This window comes from Chelonia mydas, chromosome 5, assembly GCF_015237465.2.
Source record: "Chelonia mydas isolate rCheMyd1 chromosome 5, rCheMyd1.pri.v2, whole genome shotgun sequence".
Taxonomy (NCBI): domain Eukaryota; kingdom Metazoa; phylum Chordata; order Testudines; family Cheloniidae; genus Chelonia; species Chelonia mydas.
The window spans coordinates 92813614-92830812 of NC_051245.2; the positions used below are offsets into that span (position 1 = coordinate 92813614).

A 17199-nucleotide genomic window follows, 5' to 3' on the forward strand; every position below is an offset into this window, starting at 1 on the left:
CATTATAGTGCAGCTGTCAAGGACATGAAATACTCATGCGCCTCCCTTCTGATCAGTGTGTGGAATGCTTGTGATGCTTTAATGTAAGCTAGCCAATGGAAAGTGGGAAGGGTGGAGAGAGGGACCCCTTCCCACTCATTAGATTAAGCACTTTTCCCTGGCAGAGTGAGGATCTGTGGGCTGAAAGCCAGACAGGCACAAGTCCCATTAGACTGCAACCTGAAGCAGGGCTTCACAGGAGAAACATGCTTCTCTGCCCACACATACTGCAGGGTGGGAAAGGGGCAGTGAACTTGACAGAGAGGCACTGTGTAAGAGCCCCTCTGAGGAGAAAAACCCCAGCAAAGATTCCCTCCCACCCCGAGGGTTAGAAGGCAAAGGAGAAAGACTTTAAACCACAATTTTTACATGGTTTACTCATTAACAATACATATTGGTAGTTTACGAAGGAGACACTTGCTTCTGCTTTTTTGGGACCTGAAGTCTTTGGAATTTACAAGACTTACCCTCATTGCTTGTTCAGGGGTTCTTCTCTCTGTGGAAATCTTCATGCTCTTTGTTGAGCCTCCCATGGTCGAGTCATGGCTTCAGGCCGCGGTCAAGGACCTACACACTTCTCCCATTCAAAACCCAAGGACCTGACAGAGCGCGGGTTAGCAGCTTGTGGCAGCAGGACAGCAGCAGCTCGCCTTCTCAAGCCCATATCCTGGCAGAGCCAGGGTCGATGGTTTCTGGCAGCAGGTCATAGCTTGCCCTCTAAGCATTCTGAAAAGCCGCCTAAACATCTCAGAGTTCGCTTGATGCTTGTACAGCTTCTCTGCTGCCGCAACGAAGGAGAGAGGAGCCCATTCAAAAGGTGCTATTCCAGAGAAACCAGAGGCCTGATTCCTCACCTCATAAAAGAGAGAGAGGAGCTAGAAGCTGAAATGAAGTTATTGCATGAAAACTAATGAAAAAATTAAATGTATAAAACAAAATGCTCATGAGAAACTGAACTGACACCTTGTCCTGCAGTTGGAGGCAGAAAATCTGGTGGCTAGGCAGCGCTTAGTCCTGGAGACCCCCGCAACAACAAAGGACCACCTCTGAATTCCACAGGTGAAAGTATTTTAGTGATGAATGAAAGAAGCTGTGCAATAGTAAATAGTTACAATATAGTAAACAAGTTAATTAAATGCACAGCAAGGCCTAGTCCATGTTTATGTAGTCTGGTAACTTTAACTGTCTAAAATAAGTCTTAATAGTACCAAGTACAAATCCTTCAACACACTCATATCAAGCTGTTAGAACAACTAGAATATATATACCCTGTTTAACACAATCAGAAATCCCTGATGGCATCAGTTTAAGTGAATGAACTGTGCATGATATTGTAAGGTCAACAAGTGTTCCTAAAACCTTAATACACAAAACAAATAAAAATTGGTGAACAGAATTTGCTACTCCAAGCTAAATTATAACAATAGCAGCATGTTTCTGTTCCTGCTTTATTTGTGCAAACGAAACTGCTAACTTCAGTAAGAGTTTTTGGGTGTATAAGAAATAGAGATCAGGGCATAACTGTATTTGTATTTGATATTGTTAATTATCTATCATACTGTTTGTTTCTGAGGCTTTGGAGAAAAATGGTACCTCTGCTAGCATCAGGCTATGTCAATCTGTTAATTGCTCTAAGCATGGAGTACATTTCCATCTACAACCCTATTCAAAACAGGCTATTTGTGGTGGGAGCAGGTGAAACATCCAAACACAAACACATTTTTTCCTGATTTGATAAAAACAGTGCTTTAAAAAGTGCAATTTTGGTCAGAAAAAGTGACATTATAAAAATGGCTCCATATTTTTATTTAGAAAGAGAGAAAGAAAGAGAGAGAGAGAGACAGACAGACAAGGTAGGAAAGGTAGTATCTTTTACTGGACCAACTTCTGCTGGTGAGAGAGACAAGCTTTCGAGTTACAAATGACCTGAGAAACAGCTCTGTGTAGCTCAAAAGCTGGTCTCTCTCTCACCAACAGAAGTTGGTCTAGAAAACCAACATGGTTACAACAACACTGCATATAAAAAACACACACACACACTCTGCTTTTTACTACTCTTAGTACTGCAGAACCAACAGAACTATAGGAGACTGAGCAGAATTCTTTTCAGGATCAGCTAATACTGATTAAGATCCAAATTCAGAATCTTTGCTTCAAGATGTCAAGTGGATTTATGTCTCAAATGCACATTAACTATACACCTCTAATACTTTGACTGCATCAGGACTACTAGTGGTAATAGAAGAACATACACAATGCTATACTGGGAAGACGAATGGTTCATCTAGCCCAGTATCCTGTCTCTGACAGTGGCTGGTGCCAGATGCTTCACAGGAGATGAACAGAGCACAGCAATTATTGAGTGATCCATCTTTTGTCCAGTCCCAACTTCTGGCAGTTAAAGGCTTAGGGACACTCAGAACATGGAGTTGTGTCCCTGACCATCTCGGCTAATAGCCATTGATGGACCTATCCTCCATGAACTTCTCTAATTATTTTTTTGAACCCAGTTATATTTTGGTCTTCACAATGTCCCATGGCAATGAGTTCCACAGATAGACTGTGCATTGTGTGAAGAAGTACTTCCTTTTTTTTGTTTAAAATCATATTAATTTCATCGGGTGACCCCAAGTTTTTGTGTATGTGAAGGGGCAAATAAGACTTCCCTATTCAGTTTCAGCACACCATTCATGATTTTATAGACTTCTATCATATCCCCCTTACTCGTTTCTTTTCTAAACTGAAAAGTCCCAGGCTTTTGACTCTCCCCTTGTATGGAAGCTGTTCCATACCACTCATTGTTGCTCCTCTCAGCATCTTTCCAATTCTAATATTTTTTTTTGAGATGAGGCAACCAGAACTGCATACAGGATTCAAGAAGCGGCCATACCATGAACATATGAGCCAGAATCACCCCTATTTAGAAGAAATGGTTACTTACTTTAACTGTGCTTCTTTAAGATGTGATGCAGATTTGTATTTCACTTAGGTGTGTGAACACCCAGAGCACCAGAGGCAGTGGATTTTGTCTTGCAGTACCTGTAGGAGGTGGTGGTGGTGACTTGTGCTCATAGCCCCTCCCTTGGCTATATAAAGCAGTACTGTCTCGACACTCCTCAGTTCCTCTCCGATGCAAAGGGGGTGGAGGATGGGTCATGGAATATATGCCTGAATCACATCTCGGAGAAGCACAGATACAGTAAGTAACCGTTTCTTTTTTTTCTTCGAGTAGATGCAGCCATGTATTCCACTTTGGTGACTCACAAGAAGTATTCACAGAAGATGGGGCTTGTAGTCAATCTAAACAAGGATTCCAGGACTGCCCTCCAAAAGTTTGCATCAGCTCTGGATGATGCCATAATAGTTCCTAACTGTATGTATCGACAACTACAGGGCAGCCCTGCAAATGTCCAATATTGGGATGTCACCTAGGAATGCTATTGATTTTGTTGCACTCTCACATAATGAGTTCGCACCTGCTAAGAAGGCTTAGTCAAAGCTATTTCTTATGCACTATTGATAAAGGATGTTACAATCCACATGACACCAATAGGTGAGGTGAAGCACAAAATGGTTTAGTTCTGTCCAGACAGAAGGCTAGACATCTTCTCACATCTAATATATGGAGACGCTGCTGCTCCAGAAGTGAATGCAGCTTAGAAAAGAACACAGACAAACGACAATCCTGGTACCCATGGCTCACCATGGACTGCCCTCGATGTGGACCAGGTGATGGAGAGTGAGAGAAGGAAGAACCCAACCTCGACACCAAGGAGTGCTGGGTTTCGAGGGACAAAAGTGGAGGCAGTCTTGAGGGTGTGAGTAATCGGTCCGACTCACATCACCCAGAAAGAGGCAGGCACTGGCACAGATGGTTGAAATGGTACCTCTGGCATCGAATATGCCTCTGTTGTTCCCAGTGCCAAGAGCAACATCAACCCTGAAGTCAGCGGCAATACCTACGTAGCTGACAGTGTTGAAGTGAAGGGTGGTGAGTGTCGCCGTAGTAACATCGGCGGTTCAGGATGCAAGAGTATCAAGGAGTTTCCCGGACCCACTTCCATGGACTGAGGAAGGAAAACATCAAGGTGTGGTGCTGACAGACCCAAAGGTTCAGCAGCTCACCCAGCCAGCAAGGTTATAAACAACATAGCCCCAGCAAAGTCCTGGACCAAGGGAGAAATTGGGATAGAAAGGTGGAAGAAGTCCATTGCTGCCTGATATGCTGCTGGCGTGTAAACAGCCAGTGCCAGCATCACCCTCATTGGTACTGGACTCAGTGGACACGAGTTGATGGTACAGGGACTTTGACCTTCCTGAGTGGTAGTGGGGAGCAGTTAGAGGGTCCTGCTACATCCCGCACGCCAGAATTAACACCGTGCCAGTTCTAGAGGCGGCAAAAGAGTCTCCACGAGACCTGGAGTGATCACGATTGGTCTTATGAGGCCTTTTCCTCAGTGCACACGATGGGGAGCGGCTCCTTCCATTTCTTCAGCCAGAGTCTGGTTCCACAGCACAAAATGGCAGCACTCTCAGAACCCGATGGTAGCCTCCGATCTGACGCAAGCCTCGGTGCCAAGGCAGGCCACAGGACCTGTTTGAGCAGGTGCAGCTTTAGGTGAAGGTCCCTAGCCACCTTAGTCCATTTTGTAAACAATTTACAAATTGAATTCTAGTGAGGGCATCACTAGGGAAATAGTTAACTAAATCTAACTAACACGAAGGGGACTAACTAACTATATACAACTAGAAAAAGTCACTAAGAGTTAGAGAGAGATTGTGAGCTTAAGAACCACACCGAGTTACAACTCTAGCCATGGGCAGTAAGAAGGAACTGATGGGTGTCAAGGTGGTGCTGCTTCAGATAGCCAGGAGAGGGACAATGAGCATGAAACATGAGTGCTGCTTTGTACAGTACTGCTAGGCAAAATTCTCCAGCTCCGAGGTGCTGGGTGTGCACACATCTAAATGTGGAATACGTGGCTAATCTACTCAAAAAAGAAAAGAACCTGACTTAGCTCCTATACTTATAAACTGAGCCAATTTGATATGAAATCACTGAGTCAAAAGAAACATGGAACTCAATGCCATTTTTACAGTTAATTTGCACGGTTGAACTAAAAGCAAACACTTGTTTCCATTTACTTAAAGGTGTCCCTCATTATGAAGGAAATAAAATTGAGACTCCCTGATTTAGCAAGTATACCACTATAGAGTGAAGTGGAAGTTGGACGTAAAGCACAAACAGAAGGAACTATACTAAAAAAGCCAATTATACATGTTAAAAATGCACAAAAAGAAAAGGGAAATGTCAGATGCTGAATTTAAAGTTACAGTTTGCTAGCAATAAATCTAATAAAGCATAATGGGAACATTAAATACTGTAGTTGACCTTTTCAGAAGGATGAACTTAAAACTATTTCCCCTTTTAGGCATAGCATGAATTTTTTCAGGTTAAAGAATGCACACTTTTGATGCATCCGATGAAGTGAGCTGTAGCTCACGAAAGCTTATGCTCAAATAAATTGGTTAGTCTCTAAGGTGCCACAAGTACTCCTTTTCTTTTCACTTTTTCCTCTACTTTCTTCAAATACAGTATATTATAATATAACTTTATGTCTGATATACTCCCATATTTTTCCTGCAGAATCTCAAGGCAGTAATGAAATGCAATATTTTCTCTAAACCATTTTTGTGATATTTCTCTTGAAGAGTCCAATATTGTAGAAAAAAACAGTAGTGTAAGGTACATAATTATCTTCTGCACCAGCAGTTCCCTTTGAAATGAGTTTTCAAATCAAGTTTCTTCACCCTATTATCTGGACTTTCAATGTTCATCCCTCCACCCACTGCCCAAGAATGCAAACTGGGCAACTGCTTCTAAAGCATATGAAGTAGCAACAGCATGAAAATCAAGATGAGCAGTCTGAACGGTAAGGTAGTTCTCCCATCAAAAGCTGTAAGGAAATAACTGGATGCACTAGAGGAGGCTGACTCTTTCGATAAATATGATAAGGTTTTAGTTGGCACTAATGAGGGAAGGTTTTTTTTGGACAATCTTTTTCCTGATACTTGAATAAAGAGTTGGTTTGCACAACACATACTACTAGACAAACGTACTGTAAACGCTTTTATAATGCCCCTTTGCCTCCAATACCTAAATTTAGATGTATAAAAGATCAACTGGTTTAGAGAAAAATATGCACGTCTACTAGTAAGTAAAGAAATGTAAATAAAGCACTTACTTGTCAAAGAAACAAAGAACATTTACAGTGACAACTGAAAGTTTACATCTAATACTGTACTGTGTAAGCCTTTTGTTATTTTGCATTCTGCATTTTCCACCTAGTTTAATGAGGACCTGTATGTTTTATACCTGTTACTGTACAGAATAACATACAAGACTAAAACAAGGAAGGCCATATTCCCAAAATGCATTTACAAAATAATTTTTGGAGTAAATGACAGTATAAATGCATTCTAAAAAGAATGCTTCACATTATATGAAGAACCAAATCTTCTAAGCTGGCAACAAAGGATTTTAAGGGGATCCACATTTAATAGAAAAATTCAACATGTGTAAACTAAAATGAATGTTTAAGAACCAGTTATCTTGAAAATGAAATGATGAATGAAAAATCAGAATGATTACCTGAATTTTAATAAGTTTTTTTAAACTAACCTTTCTAGGACAATCATAGCAATATTCCATAACCTTATTTTTTTTACATAATCTAATTCTGGGAAATATGAGTGATGATGTTGGAACAGAACAGATGAATCAATTTTTTTAGATAAACTTTAAACAAATTTATTGTTATTAAAAGAAAGTCAGACAAAATATTTTGGAAATATCAAATAAACAGAATTCAAAATATTCAACAGCATTTTTAATATCAATAAGCACAGTACAGCTCAAAAAGATTACACTGAACGCATGTATATTATAAAGGCATCTTAGCTAACAAATGATGATTTAAAATAAAAAAAATATTAAAACTCTGATGAAAATGGAAAAAACAGATTATAATTTATGGAAATTTACCTGCAAAAATATCATTAAATCAGAGTATAACATTAGCTCCTGACTGTCAACTTAGTACATAAATATATTTACTATATTCTTAAATTCTCTGCTTAAATACTATCATATATTTTGTTTACCTATATTTTTGTACAACTTTTAAAAGACAAAAATTAAAATCAAAGTTACTTTCTATGGCAGTCATGGCAGCAACAACATTTAATAGTATAAACTAAGAGTCCAATTAATGTGACAAAAACTCATGCATTTGAATGGTGCATATTTTCCTAACTGTCATTATCATCATCATCACTATTATTGTGAGTCTTAGTCCATTCCCTGTAGGCCTGTCTTTTCTGCAAGCATGATAAGGGAAGAAAAAAAAGCAGAAGTGTTAGTTTAAGCTGGCAAGTTAGTCAGTCAGTTTTTAAAAAGCAGACAAATTCCGAAATGGTTTCTGAATTCAGGATACAACAGAACCCTTCCAATCCCCTGTTAATGGAGTCATACACCTGTCTATAACAATCAGCAAATGAATCACCAAAGATTCACCTAAACCTGAAACTTGTTGGGCACAGGCAGAATACTGCTCTTACACAAAGACCCGATGATTTCAGTAGGGTTCTGTGTAAGCATAGGGATCTGCCACCATACATCTTATTGCAAGATCAGAGCTTTAATGTATAAATCCTATTTCATGAAAGGGACATGCTTAAGGTGACTATTGCTTTTCTCTGAAGATTAAAGTCACTTGAACGTCAGTGGGCATCAGAATATTCTCCAAGGTATAGGATGATAATCTAAATACACTCCTCATTTTATCTTATTGTTTAATTAAAAAAACAGAACCATTAGAGAAAAAAAAATGTTCTATTTCCTTATCATTTTTCCATTTGAAAAATTGTGATGGGATTGTAGCCTTCTATACAGCATAAAAAGTAGAATTACACATCTTGAATCAATCTATCAGCCAGTGCCTTCGAGGTCCTCTCAAAACTACTCATTTGCTCACAAATGAATGTGTTATCTAATCCAAACACTTGCAAAATTAAATGGAGCATAAACTATACAAAATAATTATATAATTTGTATTCAAGGAGTTGGACTTATTGTCTTGTTAGCATTCTGCTTCACTAGCATGGCATGAAAGATTAAAGGGGAAATACATCAAGAACCCTACTGTCTTATCAGAAAGAGGAAGTATAGTGACTAGGCCTTTTTGTGCTGTTTATCAGTAGCAGTTTTTAACTGTTTGCCAATTAAGGCCATGCTGTTGGTTAGTATGTGTTTTGCAAGATAATAGCACAGGAAATATAAACTGCACCATGAGAGAAAAAAGCAAGATTATAGCCGTTAGTGTTATAGGATCTTCAAAGAATGTTGAAAAGGAACTCGTTAGTAAGGTATAATATTAACTCAGTTTAGCAATTTTAATTTTAGAATAGTTTGATTCAGAAAAGCACCCCTTTAGCAGGAGGCAGTAGAGAAGATATAGCAGAATACACAGAAACAGACAGATCCTAATTTTATATAAATGACACACAGTGCAGCATCTCAAATGACGCACAGTGCAGCATCTCAAAATATGTTCTAAATGAAACAAAAACCCTATCCAGGTAACAAATATTTTTGAAAATGTTTGGCTATGTAACTTCCCATCCATCCTCTAGAAGGCCACCTACTCTTTCTCAAATTCATCTCTGGATCTCAGGAATTCCAACACACTGCTAGGGTACTGAAGGGAAATCTCTAATATAATGCTTTCATATATATTAGAACATCCTATCCGTCCTCTTCAATTTGCATTCAACTAGCAGCTATTGATTCTGTCATTTCCCAGGTGTAGATATTTTTAACATTCAGTTTCTATGATAATGAAAGACAATTAGATGACAGGAATTTTCCATCTTATTTATGGACATACTGTAAAATCAGTTCAAAGTACTTTAACTGTAATGTTAGAATTACATATTAACTTTCCATTAAAGGTGGTTAAGGTAAAAATAGGAAGCATCTCAATTATTAAAATATCACACTATTTAAAAATTTATGAAATCTAAATACACTCCTCATTTTATCTTACTGTTTAATTAAAAAACAGAACCATTAGAGGAAAAAAATATTCTATTTCCTTTTCCATTTGAAAAATTGTGATGGGATTGTACACATCCAGACAGCATAAAAAGCAGAATTACACATCTTGAATCAATCTATTCACAGCAGTTCAGCTAATATCATAAAATGATGTATACGAACAATGCTACAGTTAAAAATTAGTGAAATGCTTTTAATTGAAGCAGTGTGATATAAATATAGTTACTGTCCATGTATCTCAAATACAAATTTCTGCAAAAACATTACTTTCACATTTTAAATTAAAAACACACTGTGGTTGCAGAAGAGTTTAACCAATTAAAATTCAGGCAAAAATATCATTGTGCTTTATAAATATCATTGTGCTAAATACACAATATAAAAAAAAGTTATTAAAAGAAAAACTATATTTCCTGCAGCTGTTGTAACAAAACTAAAAAGCCTAAAACTCACACATGCAAGTTTCTCCTATTTAAGCCACTTTGGGAATGTGCGCATAATTAAGGACACTGATATAAATTATACCGTAAGTTCTTTCTGAAAGGTCATGTATTAGCTGTCTTTCTATAAAATCCTGCCAGACTGGCCATAAAACCCATGCAATGAAGATACAAATGAGACTACAGGTTACTAAATATCAGAAATATACTGGCAGGGGACACAAAATAAGAGTAAAAATTCTGGAAAAACTGAGTTAGGCTTTTTCCTCTCCCATATGCAAGTTTACACCAAATTACGTTTCAGTTCCTTCACCTGTAACATCTGACTTCCGGTCCCTTCCCTTAACCTGTAAGGTCTAATAACTCCATCCTCACAAAAGAAACGAGGTGGGCGCAGACTTGTCACATCATCAGATGAATCTGTAGCTCTGAAAACAAAGCAGCAAATTCAAAATATGTTACATATTTAACACAGATGTTGGTATACTTATAAAATACCATATTTTCAAAAAGCTCCTAAAGTTATCCTATGTAAATGTTTAAAATACTGATAAAAATGACATATTTGCTTTCTCTATATGTAGTTTACATGCAATTTTCAGTTTGACTGTTGAGGCACATGTAGCTATAGTAATTGGACAACTGTAATCTTCACTGACTAGTCAGGATGATTATTATTTATGCGATACATTCACATTACACATACTATGGCTTCAATGGCAAAGACTTATGCACATGCTTATTGTTAAGTCAATGGGACTACAAAAATACTGCATATAAATGTGCGTGCATATTTACTGATTTATGGAACACAAGGCTGAACAAGTATGTATTTATTTACAAGCAGGACTCTGTAGAAAATTATATGGTAAATGAATGTCTACAAAATTCCTCTCATTGAAATTTCCATGTAAAAGAACCCTGTGCTAATGTTCTTCCTTCAACTTTGCTCCATATTCCGTGTTTTCTCCACAAAGGAACTTTAAAAAAAGAGCAAGAGGCAGTGGGGAGGGTAGTGGTATGAGGAAAAAACAATGGTCCAGATCCTGGAGAGCAGCAAGGCCAGTACAGTACATAAATATGGTCAACAGCATGAGCTTTATGTACAGTGCATAAATATGGTCAACTTTATAAGCTGTCACTTATAATTGAAGAGGTCTAGAGAAGGAAAGATGGATCAAACTTACTAGCTGGACTGATAGGTAATAACTTCTAACCTGTCTCCCCCCTAAGGGCACTGCCTGGCATGCACAAATTTGTGCCAAGCAATTTTTGAAAATTTAGTGCCAAACATGCAAATATAAACAAGTGTATATTACAATGAGATTGTTTTATGTTATATCAATTGTTTAGTCTTTTATTCCCTTACTTTTGTGCACTGAAGTTTATGAACTAAATCTTGCATTAATATAATTTCTTTTAAAAAAAGTATATGATATATCCATATATTTTAAGTATATAATTTATACATATGGAATGTTTTAGACACTTTAAAAATATTATTCAGACTACTTTTGCATTCTTCCTCTTGTAATACCAGATGCGTTTAGTTACCATAAATCTAAACAGTAGACATCTCTTAGGGAGCCTCTCTCCTTCTAAAAAAGTTTTTATTTTTTTATGACTAATAACAGAACAATTTTAGGAAGCTGCAAGTTTTTCCTTTGCACTGGATGAAAAATTAGTTTTTTTTTTTAATATACAGTGATTACAATACAAGAAGTGGTGTACTTTATTCATAACAGTTAATTTTAAAAGTAGGGATATGCAACCCCAGATTAAACTGCTCTAGCTCAGTTATATTTGGGGACTAAGCTATTTAAAATATAAATATTTAATATATTTAAATATAAAATAATTAACATTTAAAATATTTTCTCCTACTTCTTTGTCCATTGCAGTACAAGGTAATTTAGATTCAGTTTTTATAAGGCTTGATATTACTGAGTGTGAGTTTCACAATATTCAATCCACAGCTGTGTTCAGCAGAAGTGCTGGAACTCTCTCCCTGTAAACAGGAAAGGAGAGGAACTTGACAATGCCAGTCAGTCCTGGAATTCCCTTTCATGGCTTCTGTATACATTAACCTTCTGATCAACCTGCAAAGTTCATGTTTTCTTTGGGGCATTTAGGGTCAGGCTGAGAGACTGGGGTTCATAGAAGGAGTTTCGATTATGAGGCTTTAGGTAGAGTTATTTTAAGCCAACAACAGCTGAAGTAGGTGAGTAATTGTATTAAATTATAGTTATTTGATACTCTGGATTTAGTTATTGTAAAGTACCCTTAACAATTTGGAAAGATGTTTGTTATCAATATAAATAATAAACCGATTATGAACTATTTATCTGAAGCATTTGTGCCACTGGAGACAAATGATTAGTTGAAAGCTCCTGAAAAAGTACCAAGGCACAACTACCAGAATATATTCATTTCTAGCATCAGTACCGGTCTTTCATGCTATCTGCTATTCTGTCTTTATTCTATTTTATACTGTACCTTTTAATACCCTGAAATGTGCTGCTTGCCATGTCTATGATTCCTCCAGTGGGCCTTGCTACTGCTCCCACTAAACCTTTCCCAACACCTTTGAAGAAACCAGCTGCTCCTTCTTTCTGGGCTCCTAGAAATAATTAAAAGAAAAACATCTTTATGTAGTAATATTCATAAACCTTCTTTCCTAAATACTTGAAAACGTTGAACAATCACTATCACATTTTCTACTTTCACTGAGTTATAAAAAGCACAATTTAATTTACCCTAATAATTACACAATGTTGTCATTACCTAGGATGGTCCATCCAAAAATTAGTCAATCAAGTTTGAAGTATAAAACAATAAGATGCACTGTATACCAGATATGAGTTTTTCAACCTCTCTCAACAAATATTAGAATCAAGAACGTATGCACTGCTAACACACTGCAAGAACTATACTTACCTCTTATTGGTTTTGTCACTATTCCTGTTATGCCACTAACAAAACCCTATGGGGAGAAATAGACAATTCTCACTCACATGTTTTCAGAATGTATTTGTATTACTTTATAAAAATTCTAATTGTGATTTAATGTGATTCAAAACATGGGTTCTGCTGGAGGTAGTACACTAAGGCCCATGGAAAATTAATGAAACAACTGACGCTCTTTACTGCTTCTATACCTCCTTTATAATTTCAGTATATTTTCAGTTTACAATTACAACCCTACTTTGGCAATAAGTTTGCAACAGCATGATTAAAATATAGTCTATATAGATAAATTGGATGAAGTTACTTATTTTTTCTAAAGTGATATTTCTTACAGACACTAAGCCTTTCCCTCCACGAGTGATGCCCTCTTTAAGGCCAGTTGGTTGTTTATTCATGGCTTCCCTTCTCTTCTGCTGGTAGTCTTCATCCATAGTTATTGCTGCTACTCCTTTAGCCATAGCACTAGTGATTCTTGATGCAGCACCAGCTAATCCTCCTATGGAAAAATTAAAGATTATGTAAAAGTGACACAAACTACTTAACATGATCACATTACACAAGATTACATGGTCACTATTAATCAAAAGATAAAAGTATAAACATATTACAGCTTACCTACAGCTCCCCCTACTAGTGCTTTAACACCAAGTGCCATTCCCTCTACAAATTCTTCAGGACCCTGGATGGCTCCCTAAGGGGGGAAAAGGTTAATAGAAAAAGGAAATAATCTTATTTGAAAAAGAGTAATTTATCTGAATGTCATATTTTTATATAAAAAGTATACTTTAACAGAATAACAAAATTCAGCCACTGGATTATTCCAATTGTTATGGGCTTGATATTCTTTAGAGTAAATTAGTGTAAAGAACAGTCTCTTGTCAGAAGTACTGTATGAAAAGGCTGTTCCCTTCTTGCATTTACACAAATTTTTGCTATAATTTTTCCTGATAATTAGTATTATACTAGGATTTGGCAGAACTGAATGCATCTCCTAGAAATGGCATTTAAAAGTTTAAACCCAATTTTAAAATCAAAGCTCCTTACAATATATCTACATTTCAAACAACATCTAAGTAGCTTACCAAATGTATTTCGTAAGATGCTAAATGGCAGTTTTACCTGGTAAGGTTCATAGAAGAATGCTTCTACTCCTTCAGACAAGTCTCTTATGAATCCAAATGGATTGCCCAAAACATCAAGGCCAAGAATAAGAACATACATTTGTTTAATGGCCTAAAATGAAAATAATTTTGAAGTAAAAACATTACAAAAATATATGGTTTGCATAGAAATTTTACTATAACAAGGAAGGTATATTTTTCATTCAATACTAGATGAGTGGTTTCTAGCTGGAATATAGTAATATACTCAGAATTACATATAGTGCTTCCAAACAAAAACTATGCTAAGATGGAGTTAAAGGTTGAGAGTACATATCAGTGATTCAGGGTAAAAATATTTCAGGTATGTTAAAATTATCACCCAAAACAAACAAACAGAACTCACATAATTCAGGGTTATTGTTAAATTTAAAAAGAAATCCAAATTGGAAACACACTGTTATGGCAGCCAAACAACCTTAACTCTGCCCTGTAGTGACACCATGAAGTAACCGCACAATTATGACTAACGCATATTAGTGTTTGTCGTCCCAGATTAGATGAAAAAGACAGAAAATCATAGAATATTAGGATTGGAAGAGACCTCAGGAGGTCATCTAGTCCAATCCCCTGCTCAAAGCAGGACCAACAACAACTAAATCATCCCAGCCAAGGCTTTATCAAGCCAGGCCTTAAAAATCTCTAAGGATGGAGATTCCACCACCTCCCTAGGTAACCCATTCCAGTGCTTCACCACCCTCCTAGTGAAAAAGTGTTTCCTAATATCCAACCTAGACCTCCTTCACTGCAACTTGAGACCATTGCTTCTTGTTCTGCCATCTACCACCACTGAGAACAGCCTAGCTTCATCTTCTTTGGAACCCCCCTTCAGGTAATTGAAGGCTGCTCTCAAATCCCCCTTCACTTTTCCCTTCTGCAGACTAAATAACCCCAGTTCTCTCAGCCTCTCCTCATAAGTCATGTGCCCCAGCCCCCTAATCATTTTCATTCCCTCTGCTGGACTCTCTCCAATTTGCATATTTCTTTTTCTCATTGTATCACTACAAGGCAGAGTTAAGACTGTTAGGGTGCCTTGGCAGGAAAGTTGAGTAAAGGTTGTTTCTCCCTTGGCAGGAACTATCATGTCCTTTATCAGGAATATCACTGCTGTATCACTCTGATATGTAACTGGATAAAAAATGTCGGGCAATTTACCCAGCAGAATTCAAACCTTCCCGTTGGGGACAGGGAGAGTCAGAAAGGATGTCAGATTTCTTGCCATGTCACTTAGTTTCAGAGTTAAGCACCCTGGTGCTCTTCTTTTTAGAGGCTGGCCAAGCTGGGGAATTTTTAGATTTGCCTCTGAGGAGTGTCTGATTAGCAAGGATGAACCAGCTTGTTGAGTCTCAAGTGCTGAACAGCACTGACTCATTGCTGTGGCAGTCTCTGGAGGCATCTCATCTGGGAAATGCAGAGACCTTAACAAAACCATTGGACTGGGGAGAAATCAGAATTCAGAAGTTACTGAATTTGAGATAAAACACTCAGAGCCTGGTGTTACTTCTGTTTTACTTCATACTATCCATTTCAGTGTGATACCCTGTTACTCACTGCACTCTTTACCCACCGATACTCTATACAGCTGATTCTGCCACCCTTACTCACGTCAAGAAATATCTTACTTGAATAGTACCTTTGCAATCAGTGGGACTATTGCATTCAACATAAACGTCCCAGAATCTGCTTCACAAAAACCAGTATCTGTTTCCCTGTACAGTCTGTTTATCAGTTTTGGTGGCTCAACACTTAAGTCATAGAAAAATGGAATTGTAAACTAAAAAAATGGCAGCATAGCTCAGGGCAAATATAGTACCTTTAAACTATTTTTTTATTAAATTTGACTAGATTGAAAATTGGTATCCTATTAAGATGAGGTGATATTTAGCCTTATTTTAAGAATAGTTTTCTAAAAATACGAGTCATAATCTAGGTTACTAGCCTGTTTCCAACCAAATATTTTCATTTCACTTTGCTTCTTTAACAAGTGTGCATATAAACATATAAACCAGAAAAGAATACAGTACATTGACAAGTAGCTCCAGCATATAATATAATGTATTTAAACAAAGAAGTATACAAATTAATTTAGACTAACCTGTTTTGAATAATGCCTAATAACTGCTGATTGTAGTTGTTGTGTAGTACAGAAGTGATAGTGGAGTTCGAAGAAAGCCAACCTAAAAGAAGTCCACATTATTTAGAGCAGAACAAAATGAATTTCCCTGTGTTGAAAGTGCGAATTTAATACTTATAAATTATAAAACTATATATTCAACATACTTAAAGACAACATCTTGTACATCTGTGAGTGTGGCACCAATACTCTTCAGCAGAAGGTTCACGGACTGAACTGGAATCAGTTCATGCTGTCTTTCTTCTTTGTTGCTATCTTCTCCACCCGTGCTCAGTGAGAAACTTAAATGTAACTGAAAGAATAAGAATGAGAAAGAGAATGTAGAACTCCACATTTGATTGGATAGTATCTTCACGCTTTAACAAAAAGTCATTAGGTGTCATTAGCATACGTTATTTCCTAATCTTGACTGACTTCATCCTAATCAGAAAGTTTCCCGCTATTATCACACAGCAAACAAGACCAGAAAGCCCAAAGCAGAATTTTTCTGGAAGAGCAGAATCTGCCCCCTCTCTCACTAAAACGTTTGCACTTTGAATCAAATATTTTCTAAAAAGAGAAAAGGAATTCATCAACATGGCACCTGATTTAGGAATTGACTGACTCCTATTTCATAAGAGTGACATTCAAAAAATGAATTCATATCTAGTGTTCAGCAACATTCTGACAAACAGCAAATTAAAGGGTAAGAATGAAGATAAAGAAAATGACCTAATACATTTTTTAGAAATAATAGCAGCAAACTGAGTAAATCACACAGTAAAACACAGTGAACACCTGTGGAGACTTGAGTCAATCACGCAAAAAACCACAAACACATTGACAAAACATTTTGTTCTTTGACTGATTAAATCCAGTTTACAAGAAAGTTGCATACTTATAGCAGTCCTGTCCCCTGCTCACAAAAGAGATTTTAAAAGAAAAAAACTGCTCCAAGCACCCTGCACCTCAAGACTGTACCCACCAATGCACAAGAGAAACTGACTTCTTGGCATTCTGATTCTCAGCAGGATTCTAATTGGGTTTAATACTCCTTAGTGGTACATGGAAATTTACCATTAGCCTGTTTCCAACAGAGCCCTAAGGATCTATTAACCTTGAATTCATGGAGAAAAGCCTCACTGGGATGGGCAAGTGGCATGAGAAGAATGGATGATAGTCTCACTAAGGTAGATACAGATACCACCTTGGAGAGTAGCATCCAGTTAGTACGTAGCACCCTCCCATCTTTGTAAATTTTGATATACACGTGGATCAGCCACTAGAACCTGAAGCCCAATCACTCTATGAAGCCACTGACACTAGCAAAATGATTTTTCATGTAAGAAATTTAATATAATA

At 37.1% G+C, this 17199-nt stretch overlaps 1 protein-coding gene across 3 annotated transcripts in view; it reads right to left on the reverse strand.

The window, feature by feature from the left end:
• Positions 1 to 17199, reverse strand: part of VPS13A (vacuolar protein sorting 13 homolog A) — a 265264-nt gene that overhangs the window by 22795 nt on the left and 225270 nt on the right. For all 3 annotated transcript variants that reach the window (XM_027827923.3, XM_043547506.1, XM_043547507.1), the window contains 8 exons: positions 16005 to 16150; positions 15820 to 15901; positions 13684 to 13797; positions 13180 to 13255; positions 12897 to 13060; positions 12535 to 12580; positions 12094 to 12217; positions 9911 to 10025 (listed from right to left, as the gene is read on the reverse strand). In XM_027827923.3, the coding sequence (XP_027683724.2) occupies positions 9911 to 10025; positions 12094 to 12217; positions 12535 to 12580; positions 12897 to 13060; positions 13180 to 13255; positions 13684 to 13797; positions 15820 to 15901; positions 16005 to 16150 (867 nt within the window). The remainder of the gene's footprint in view (positions 1 to 9910; positions 10026 to 12093; positions 12218 to 12534; positions 12581 to 12896; positions 13061 to 13179; positions 13256 to 13683; positions 13798 to 15819; positions 15902 to 16004; positions 16151 to 17199) is intronic.